Raw genomic sequence first — 11,563 nt, 5'->3', positions numbered from 1 at the left:
ATTTGTGGCATGTAGTATGTGGAGGAAGTTGTCTGTAGATGTTAGCATGTGTTGGGTAGGCATATACGGAGTTATGATGTGGTTTACTAAGGTCTTTGGCAGTCTTGTATATAGGGGTAGGAATTTGTGATATGATTGGCCGTAGAGGGCTGTTCTGTTTATGAGTTTTTATGGTTCCGTAGATATATCCAGGCGCATAGTCTCCTATGATAGGTTGGAGAACCTTTTCTTTTGCTTGTTTGTTGACAGTGGCGATCAATTTATTGACGTCTGTTTTTAGTGTTTTTGTCGGGTCAGCTCTATAATATTTTAAGTATTTATATACAAGAGTTTTGCAAGATTACGTAAAAATGTTTTAATGCATTTGGCACTGACCTAAGAAATATTCTAAACTATCAGTTGTCAATCTGTGTTCCATGGCTCCTTTCAGGTGGTCTGTGGAAAGGTTGTATAATGATGGAAAGGAAGCAGCAGCATAGGTTATAGATCTAACAAGATTGAAATAAAATGTCCAGACTGTCTGTAAACAAGATCATTTGAGAATCACTGTTTTAATCTGTTGGGATTGAATATCTGTTGTGAAATGTGTGTGTGTGTGTGTGTGTATGTATGCCATGAGGATAGATACTTTAATTACTGTATGCATAATGTGCTTTCTTTAGTGAATTGTCACTGTCTTTTATGAAGTATACATAGTTTTGTTGTTATATATTTACTGCAGTTTTTACTCTGATGTTAATTTTATAGCAAACAACATACATGATCTCTGTTTCCAGGTTATAAATGTTTATTACTCAACGTTTAACCTTACAGCCTTTTCAAGAGTTTTTTCCTCATTTATATAGGATGCCAAAAATAGAGTAATCCAGGTAGTTAAATGTAAAAATACTTTTTATTTTCTGTTTGATAAAAGTTTTATGATACCTTGACATGTATTAGATATAGGAGTTAAATGTGAAAGTATAAGAAAATCAGTTTATCTAGTGGAGCATCTAATATACATGTTAGAAACATCCAAATAGGTAGTCTGTACAGTTTCAAGAAAACTCTACTAACAGAGAATCATGGTAAAAAAAAAAAAGTGATTGTTCAAAACATGTTTGTGAAATAAAACAATCTCTAATTAGAAGAGGAGGAGGAAAAGAAAGGTGATGGGTTAGAAGCTTCTGCCTAAGATTTAGCAGAGAAAGAGAGAAAACTAGTTTCAGGAGCTTAATTGAAAACATTTAGAAGGAAACAGTTGGAAGTTTGATGATGACATATAAGGTGTGATTGTCCCTGTGGGTTAAAGGATCATCCCTTGTCTACCCTTGAACAGACAAAAGTCAAAACGAAAAAAAGATTCTCGCATTAATTTTGTTTATGACTGGATTTTACTGCAGTAAAAAAAGACAACTTAAATTAATGAGAGTGTGGAGACAAGTCAAAGAAAAATTCACAATATTGCTATTTTATTAGCTACATAATTCAATGGTACAATGTACCTAATGAAATGTATTAACTCATATTGTATAAGACATTTGTATGATATCTTATATTCTTTTTATATACCTACATTGTAAAATAAATCATAAAGACATTGTAACCTTAAGGTTTACTCTATTTTTTATGAAGTATTCTAATGGAGAGTTTGCTGAAATTGACTTTTGCTAATCTTTCTAAGTTTTTAAGAAACCTACAAGAAGATGAAATATTTAATCCAAAGTTTACTCTTCAGAGCTTGCTCTCAAAGAAAATGGGTCCACATAATAAAAGCATATTTAAAAATCAGAATTTCCTAGCTCAACACAGATTGCACAAAAAAACCATAAGTTAAAGGTCTATTATTGTTCATTTCGTATTTTACTGAAGATTCCATATGTTAGTGAAATTTCTTTTGAGTTGCAATAAATTATTTGAGACAAACTATATTAATTAGTTATGAACAAAAAATCTTCATATAAAAATACACAATACCAAAACCAGGGGTCATATATATCTTAAAACGTTTAATTTTCATACAAATTTCTACCTTTTCTGTATTGCTCTTATTGATGTTTGGCACTCTTACTTTGTAGGTAAATTGAACTTAGTAAGATTTGTAACTTAGTGTTCTTGTCAGACTACAGTTTTTGTGCAGTTCTATTAGAATATTTATTTTTTATTATCAATCATAATTGCTTTGGGTGGAGATATAATAAGTAATAACATTTTAGTGATGTCTTCTGTGTAAAAAAAAAATTTACACAAACACCTAAAATATACATGCCATAGTTAAGTTGTAAATACAAAAGGTTGAGTATGTCATATTAAAATGATTTTGAATATGTAAATCAGCAAGTTACATGAAAATCATAGCCAATATAAAATCATAATGGAATGGTGTGTATCGGAGCTAAATTTTGACATTGATGTTTCATGTTGGTTTGATGCCACTAAAAATTGGTTGCTTCTGGAAAGGGTATGTAACAGCACTTTCCATGCAAAATATTCTGATTCTTAAACCACAAAGCTGTGTTCTGATCAGAAGTTTTAGAATTTTCCAAGATGAGAGATATCCTTCTCACTTAATAGCATTTCAAAACAGAAGAATATGAATCCACTTGGAACACTAGGACCATTCAGAAAAAGGCTTGCAAAAAAGTATTCGAACTGTAGTAAGCAAAGTGTTGGATTTTTTAATGATATATAACATAATCAGAAAAGATCTCCATCTGGAAAAGCAATACAGATCACATTTATACAGGTTGCTTCTGCAACATATTTGTTCAAGTGTCACATACCTCAAGCAGCTGGAAATTGAAATTGGTATTCTTGTTATTCCATATAAGTTGTAATAGACAAGTTACTTTACAAAACTCCTATGGGTTTCTATATGATTGGACTGTTGAAATGGGTACTGGGAAACTGTCGTCCTCATACATTAGATTGATTATGGAAAGCAGTGTTTTGTGGTCATGACAGCTTTATGATAGATTCTTTTGCAGTGGAAAATATGCTGCAGAACTATTGTCAAAATACGTGGTCTTCAAATAGAGCATGACCAGATGTGGCCAGAAGGACTGTAATGAAGTGGTGAGGCTCCAAAATTGTTGTAACATAACATACTCAACCTCTGCATGCAGTTGACACTGAATTAATTTGTTCCTTTTTTTTCTACTGATATTCTAAGCATCAAGCTAATAGCAACAATCTTCAAGTTAAAACAGCAATAAAACTTAAATCAAGTACAAATATCTAAAATCAAATATTGCTTTTGCGACTGCAAAAGCACGACATCTGTGATTGTATCCATGAGTTAGAAAAATGGTATGATTTTAGTATTTACTGACGGAAACAGTTTTCATGTCTAAATATTAAATTCAGACTCATTTAAACAATGATTAAAATTGTTTTAATTATTGTAAACTAACTAAACTTTGTTAGTATTTACATATCAAATTAAATTCTGTAACATTATGGAAGTAATTATATCTTAATTGTCCTAAGCTTGCCAAAAATATTGTTAACAGTGAGGTACCCAACTGATAAAAAATGCATTCTAATCTTTGTAATTAGATTCATAAGAAAAGTATATTTAATTAGCTATATATACTTGTTATTAGGTTGAATTTTGTTACACTCAAATAGGTAGCTTACTTTGGTTAGAAGTTAATATTGAATAAACTAAAGTAGAAATTGAGGTCAATGTTTGAATATGAATACTCTGAAGTCAGTTCTGGGATGCAGTTTTTATGGATTTTTTGTGTGGACTGTTTTAATCTAGTAGTTATATGAAATTAATACAAATATGCATTATTCTGAAATGTGTTTGATAATTCCAAACGGGAACAAAAAGTACTTAAAGATTTCCTGAGAAATTCTTAAAAATTACTGTTTGAAAATTATAAGCCAAATAAGAAATGAGGTTAAATATATTGCATATAATATATGTACAAAAGGGTTTTGAGAGCAATTTGTTTTGTTGGGAACTGAAAACTGAAATAAAACACTTTCCTGAAGTATGTAGAAGACTCATGTGCCTCCTAATAAGTGTCTTGTAATGCAGTACAATGGAGGATGTTTATCCATTTCATGACCACTTGATAAAATGAAATCCCCAGGCTAAAAAGAAAAAACAGGAAATATGTGTTTTTTTAAAACTCCAATTTACACTGCTAGCAAGCAAATTAAGCTGTGGAGAATAGAAGGAAAATCTTTGCTTCAGAGGTTTGAGGCTTATGAAGCTGATGGAAAAGTTCTTTACAGAAACTCATCTTCTGTAAGTATGAACATGTGACAAAACTGTTTTTGTTTGTTAATGTTAGGAGTTAAATAACGGTTTTATCTTTTTGCATGTATGTATTTCAATTGTGAATATTCACTTTGAAGTGTTATATTCCATTTTTATGAGTTTTATGGTACACCTGTACATGTATTTTCAAGGTGGATTTATCTTTTTTCATATATGTATTTCAATTGTAAGTACTCACTTTGAAGTGTTATATTCCATTTTGATCAGTTTTAAGTTACATCTGTACATGTGTTTTCAAAATGGATTTTTTTTACATACACATATTTCAATTGTAAGTGCTTACCTTGAAGTGTTATATTCCATTTTGATCAGTTTTAAGTTACACCTGTACATGTGTTTTTAAGTAATTTCTGCCTTTTTGTTAAAGCTAGATTGAATGGTAAATGATCAATGAAAGGAATTACTATATTGCTTCCTCCAGATAGATGTAGAGCAATAATGATAAAGGAGATTTTTAAAATCTTTGTAGCAAATAGTTTTTAAGAGTTTTAATTGTTTAATATAATTGGGTTTGTTGTTTCATGGTAGCATTATTTTTTAATCTTTAAGTAGTTTCTTTTTGTATGGCATTCTTGCTGAGAATATAGTCTGTTACCTGAAGTTTTCCGGGTTTTTATACAAACAAATGACCATAATGTTTAGAAATTATGTTTCTGCATTTTTGCTTTGTAGTCTTAAGAGATTATAGATGATGATGAGTACTTTTCAAAACACTTTTGTTAGGACTTAGGATCATATTGAATTAGTGTTTTCCTAATTCTCTCTAAAGATGTTTATTGCTCCTTTCTAATCAAAATCATGTGTACGAAGAACTAATGTATTGACACTTTAAAATGTCTGTATAAATAACATTCAGATAGATGAGCAGTTCATCTGTGAATTTATATCATTTTACAAACATACTAAAGCATATTAAAATTGTGTTTCCAGTGTTGTTTAGAATCTAATGACTGGAATTAGATGATTCTGTATTGTTTAACTCCATATAGCTTATTCTTGTTTTGACCTGAAAATGATATTACAAGCTCTAGATTAACTTTTTAAAAAACTAGCACATTTAGGTGACTGTAATAGATCCCTAGCCCAAGATTAGTCACACAGAAAGTTTCTAGTAACAAAACAATATGTACACAAAAATAATGTTTTTCAAGACTTGACAGTTACAAATATACCTATAACACCATTAAAATGTTCAAAATCTAAATATTATAAGTAATTACTAAGCAATATTTAATCTATTTAGTAAATAATTTATTTTCAAAAATAAAATACATATATTCAGAGAGGCTTTGGATTGGTAAGATACTGTGATTGCAGAGTCTTTGAAACAAGAAATTGATGTGGACACACAGAGAAAAAAATATTTTCTTGATTGGTTTTAAATTACTAATTTTCCTTTTTTCCTTTGTAAATAGAAACTCAAACGTACTTAGTTTGATAGATTAACATTTCCAAGTAAAAAATCAAATCTGTGAGTGTGCATATATAAAAGTCAAAAATGAAATGAATACTTGATATATTTAACTGCTAATCCCTTTCGGCTAGTGTGTCATTTGGTAGTTAATTTGAATACATTTCTTACTTGTACTGTGCTATCTGGTGGATGTTAATGGTTAGAACACATTCATTTTTACATTAATATATTTCTGAAGAAATAGCTTATTGGTATTAAGATTAGCTCAAGTTTATTCCAACAGTAAATTAATACAATATAATTTTTCAGTATGAAACAACAAAACTGAAAGTATGGTATGATTGGGCATCTGATACTTACAGTTAAAGCATTATTCTTGTGTGAGGCTAGGCATGGTCTAGTAGCTGGTATACCAGACTGTGGATCTGATTCTTGTCATTTGCAGAAGAAAAAACAAGTCTGATAAGATTCCTGTATTTGATTAAATAGCCCAAGAGCTGGCATAGGTGCTGTTGCCTAGCTGCCTTCCCTCTAGTCTTTTAGTTCAGAATTAGGGGCAGCTAATGTAGGTAGACTATTCTTGTGTAGCTGTGTGTAAATAACCAAAAACAAATATCTTTTTACCTCCTTTTGAATTTTCATTAAGTTGTGTTTTTTAAGTCCTTTTGCATAATCCTCTCATGGTTTATTCCTGTTCACCCAAAACAAATGTCATGTCAAAGGTGTCTTTAATGTAGTCAGTATAGTTATTTATTGTAACGGGCAATTGTCATTCTCATATTGCTTTTTCTTTGTGTCACATATAACATTATGGTTTAAATCTGTTGACCCAGAATTTGAGAAAGATTCGAGCTTTTGTAAATTCTATTTCAAACTTTTAAATTACATAGAGATATTGTATGTTTATCTGTTAAGATTATTATTCTCTAATAAAGTTAGAGTTAAAGAACTACATATGAATAGAATTATTTTGATATGCTTTCTAGTATACAGCTTGGAACCTGGCAGAACGTAATAAGTACCTGTCAGCCACTGTTCGTGTTCATTCAAATAGTCGCGACAACACTGTTGTGGAACTACTCGATGTTCAGAAAAAGGAAGAAGATAAGGAAATGTAAGTTATGCTTCAAAAATATAGAACAATTGTCTTTAGTACCTAATGTGAGAATTTATGCTAAAAATCAGTTGATTTAAATATTTAGGCATTTATTTTTTAGAATACTTCTCACTTTTTTTATGATGTCTATATTTAAATCACTTATCTTGTTGCTTTAGTATCTGTAATTTTTATTTAAAATGTGGTATACAAAATTTTCACAAATTACACTGATAACTTAGTATAAAAACCATCAAATTGGTTTATTATAATCAAATTAATATGACTTGTATAACTTTTAAAAATGTATTAATGGTTCAAAATATTTGTTTAATGAAATGTAGTTGGTGTACAGATTTTTTTTGTTATCTTTGTAATTTCACCATAAAAACAGTACTACTCAATTGCAGAGGTGCAAAAGTTCTGTATGTGGATGCCAATTTTGATAAATAGTATGACACTAGTTAACCAATATTTCATGGAATCATCTGTTTTTTTATAACTTTTGATGATGGTTTTATAGAAATATTTGGAAAACTTGAAAACATTGTAATTTAACTTAACTTTTTATTGAAGTTCTGTCAGTTATTACTAGTTTTTGGCACAGCACTTATAATGTAATATATACCAGTCAACTTTATGTTATTTCACTAGACCTAGCACATACACCTGTATTCATTAATGAATTAATTAGTAAAGTGACAGAAAAAGATTGAAAAATTAGCGTATCTTATACAGGGATGTAGATGATCATTTGACTGTGATCCAAGAAAATATGAACAAAATTTTGTATATTTTTGTATTTCTATCTTGCCAAAGACTGTGAACATTGTTTATTCATTTAGGTTCTTTTTTTCTCTCATTGTTTGTTTTTCATTCTTCCCACTTCAAAATTAATACTACAGGAAAGAAGGAGCTGAAAGATTGTTCAGATTTTTAATTTAAACATTGAGATATGCCCATTAAACAGTTACGTGCTACACTAGTAATAATCATACAATTTTTATTGTTTCTGGAAACAACTTAGAGAAGCCACCAATGTTTAAAGCATGTATATTTTAATAATTTTGAAAGTGTTATGATTTATTTCCCACATATTTTAATGAGTTAGTTTTGAATTTTTATATATTTGTGATATAGAAATGGAAACATTGTCAAGCTGACAAAGGATGAAAATATTCATCCTCAGAGGGAAAATTTTGAAGTGTTTCTTCAGACATTAATTAGTCAAGTTCTTGACCCAAATTTCATTTCAGAAATTATTAAAGAAAATGGTAAGTGTATGCTATTTTTTAAATATTATTTTATAACATATGCAACATTTAATCTCTCATGTTTGTGTGTGATTTCTCTCAATTGTTCTGTGAAGGATTCATGGTTTGAGTTTGAAATTTTGAAGACAGTTATTTTACTTTTTGTTCTTGAAGATTGGTTTAATTTACGTTTAATGACAATGGCATCAGGAATCCCAGTGAAGCTGTAAAACTTGTTTTTCAGAAACTTAACCTTTAAACCTATAGGATGGATTAAAGAGTCTCTAACAATCCATAACAGCATGCCTTTAATGCTTGAGCCTGCAACCAAATGTATATTTACAAAAATAAAAATTCTTGTTCTTCATTTAAAATGTAAAATTTAGTTGTAGCTATCTACTTGTGCCCTGAAGCAGAAACTCATTATAGCCAGTGACACATGAATAGTCTTGATTACATGGTAAGAAATAGTATCTTCAACTGTTAGGTGGACAATTATGTTTGAAATATATACTTAATCAATTATATCAGACATTTTCCTAACAATAGCCTGGTTTTGGTAAACTTAAGATTCTTAATTGTCATATTTAACCGTTGTTTTTGTTTGCAACAACAGATACTGCTCGAAATATATTATTATTGTTATTAAATTGGTGTTTGGTTTGTGTGTAAATGTTGGCAAAAGTAGGTAGATCACGTGTGTAACTTTTAAGGCATTAAGTTTTCCTTCTTTGTTATAGTGTGATTAGTACTAGTTAGATATATACACTGCTACTGCTCCTTTCTCTAATCATGAAAACTATCCACAGATCACTTGTAAGGAAATCTATGGACTGCAAATTGAGAACTATTTAGCTAAAGTATTTTTAAAACACATTTTGTTGAGTAAATAATGAATGGAAGAAAGCAGTTGTCAAAATGAAATTTTATAATAATTTGGCCTAAAAGATAATATAATTTTTTACTTAATGATAATATGTATGTTTGAACAAAAACTACTAGATTGCAGTGTTATTGTTAAAATATTGTGTCAAGCTGTCAGTAAACTTTACAACTATGGATGTGGCTTACTACCATTACTAATTATTGTTTGTATTGTAGGTTTATTACATCATATTTTTTTTTTTTACACAATAAACAAATTCTGCTATTGATTAGTAAAAGTATAAATTATAAATGTTTATGAATTTGTGTAAAAACTTCTATCAAATGCTGATGATGTAAGAAACAACCTTAAATCAAGAGCGTCTCATATTTGGTCCTAAACTGAATCCATGTCTGAGTGGAAAGAACAAGGACATATAGTTTGTAACATGTGCACAAGAAGATTAATTGATGTAAAAGCATTAATGTTTACCATATTGAGTTCTCTGTCAATTTTAGAATGTTAGTAACAATAATAATGCTGATTTATTTTATCAATATTGTTGTTTGAATGATTTACTTATCACATCATTTTAATTAAATGTAAAAATGATGCCTATTTTGTTAACCCTTTTATTGCTAGTGTGGACTTCTTTACAGGAATTATTAATAAACATGAAATTGGAATAGCTGTAGGCTCTTAATTTTTAGTGCACTTATTTTTTTTATTTGGAAACTAGAATATAAATACAAAAAAAAATACAACTATTTTATTGATTTCAATTTTGGCTACCAAAAATTTAAAACAATTAATTAAACTAGGTTTTCTCAACATTTTGCACCTCCAGACCCAATTATTTATTTGACACAATAGTAAAGGGCAGTATGTATGTAATTGATGGCTTGTTAGTATAAGGTAGTAACAGTTGTCCCAGTCTTCCAGTGATCCAGCAGTATGTCTGCAGACTAACATCGCTAGAAACCAGGTTTTGATATCCATGGTGGGAAGAGCACAGATAGTCCATTGAGCAGCTTTGTGCTTAACTTAAAAGAAAAAAAAAACAGTTGTCCCAGCTTGTGGGGGCCCATCTGCACATTTCTTTGCTCAACTGTGGGCTTTTGAGAAATGGAACTAAACAAATTAGTCTTTAGAAGAAAATATAGCATGATGAGTTAGAAATAATAATAAAATTTAAGTTACCTATTTATTATTATTTTTTTTCCATACCATGTCTTTGATAATTATTGAGCTGAGTTAAAAATAAGCCACTGCTAAACTGATTTAAGGATTTGACCCACTTATTCCTTGACAGAACTTTTACAAGTCTTTTAAGACAGTTGGTGAAGCACCATATTTGTCATGATAGCAAAGCATTATTGCCCTTTGAAAAATTATTTTAAACCCATAAAGTAACAGACAGTGCTAAATTGTAGATTATTTGATTTCAAGTTGTGCACAAACTTGAACTCAGAGAAAATTGAAAAAAAAATAAAAAACCTAGAAGAGTTGGGGAAATTTGTGCCCTCCCCCCTTTTTTTATTTAAAAATCTGCATTCTCGTACAAACCATGCTGCTTAGCTTTACCATTTAGTCATATGTTTTATCTAATCTTGGTTGGTTACTTTATTTTATTTGGTTATAATTATCCATTTCTTAATAATTGATTAATGGCTATATCAAATATTTTATGAATAAAAATTTAACATTTTATTGATTACCATCAAGTTGTAGTGTCTTTATTTGAAGATCATTTTTCTGCAGTGTGAAATATTTATAATCAGATTACATGTCAAACTACTGATAATTAAGTAGAATTATGAAGAAATATTTAAATTTTATTGTATCTTGTTTATGAAAGTTTGGAGTTGTGTGTGTGGAAGTCAGGGAAACAGCTCCGGAGAGAATATGTCCATCTTGCATTGCCACATTATATTATGTTGTTGTTGTTTCTTTGACATCCTTTCAGCATCAAACCATTGAAAAGCATAGTTTTTTCATCAGAGAAAGTAGTAGAATAATAAGTATTTAATTATACTTTCATTTTCTCCAGATGAATACTTCCTATCTCATGTGAAGGGAATAGAGAAGATAACAATGGATCAGAAAAACCTCCTGTTTCACCAGGGGTCTTGGGAGCCTGAGTTGTTGCAGTGTGCTGAAATGTATCCTTGTGTTAATGTAATGCCTCGAAAGGATGCAGAGGTGGTTAACTGTCAGGTACTGCCAACATTTTTAAGAGTTGAAATTCTGTATATAAATTTAGGCCTACTTTTTAATAATTATGATACTAGTACACTAAATAATTTTTTTATTAATTTAAAAAATGCATCTAAGAACACAGAATAATAACATACACAAAGACAACATGTCTTTAACTATTAATTCAACTAGCTTTTCAACTAAGATAAGGGGCTTGAAATAGTTCTGTTATCTGCTCGAGCTGAACACCAAAAGATAATCTTTCAAACTGAAGATGAAATTCACAATACTCTGTACTGAAATTAACTTTTAGCATGGGCTCGGTCCCTGGGACTGATTTCGTAACTATTTTGTGCTTGTTATAGTTTTCATGCTATAACTTTTAAATTAGTAAGCAAACGTTAATGAAATTTGGCAGATTATCAGTAAACATTACAATACTTTCATACGCAAAATATCAAAC

The 11,563-nt window shown here is 29.7% G+C and overlaps 1 protein-coding gene across 1 annotated transcript in view; it reads left to right on the top strand.

Moving 5' to 3' along the window:
- The window catches only part of LOC106461481, a 61,404-nt gene that overhangs the window by 31,367 nt on the left and 18,474 nt on the right, over positions 1-11,563 (top strand). Inside the window, exons 6-9 of the mRNA XM_022388452.1 lie at positions 4,141-4,240; positions 6,674-6,801; positions 7,924-8,057; positions 10,952-11,118. Of these exons, the coding sequence (XP_022244160.1) occupies positions 4,141-4,240; positions 6,674-6,801; positions 7,924-8,057; positions 10,952-11,118 (529 nt within the window). The remainder of the gene's footprint in view (positions 1-4,140; positions 4,241-6,673; positions 6,802-7,923; positions 8,058-10,951; positions 11,119-11,563) is intronic.

Source organism: Limulus polyphemus, unplaced genomic scaffold, assembly GCF_000517525.1.
Source record: "Limulus polyphemus unplaced genomic scaffold, Limulus_polyphemus-2.1.2 Scaffold969, whole genome shotgun sequence".
NCBI lineage: Eukaryota > Metazoa > Arthropoda > Merostomata > Xiphosura > Limulidae > Limulus > Limulus polyphemus.
The sequence above is the reverse complement of the archived record's forward strand: the minus strand, read 5'-3'. Positions and strand labels throughout refer to the sequence as shown.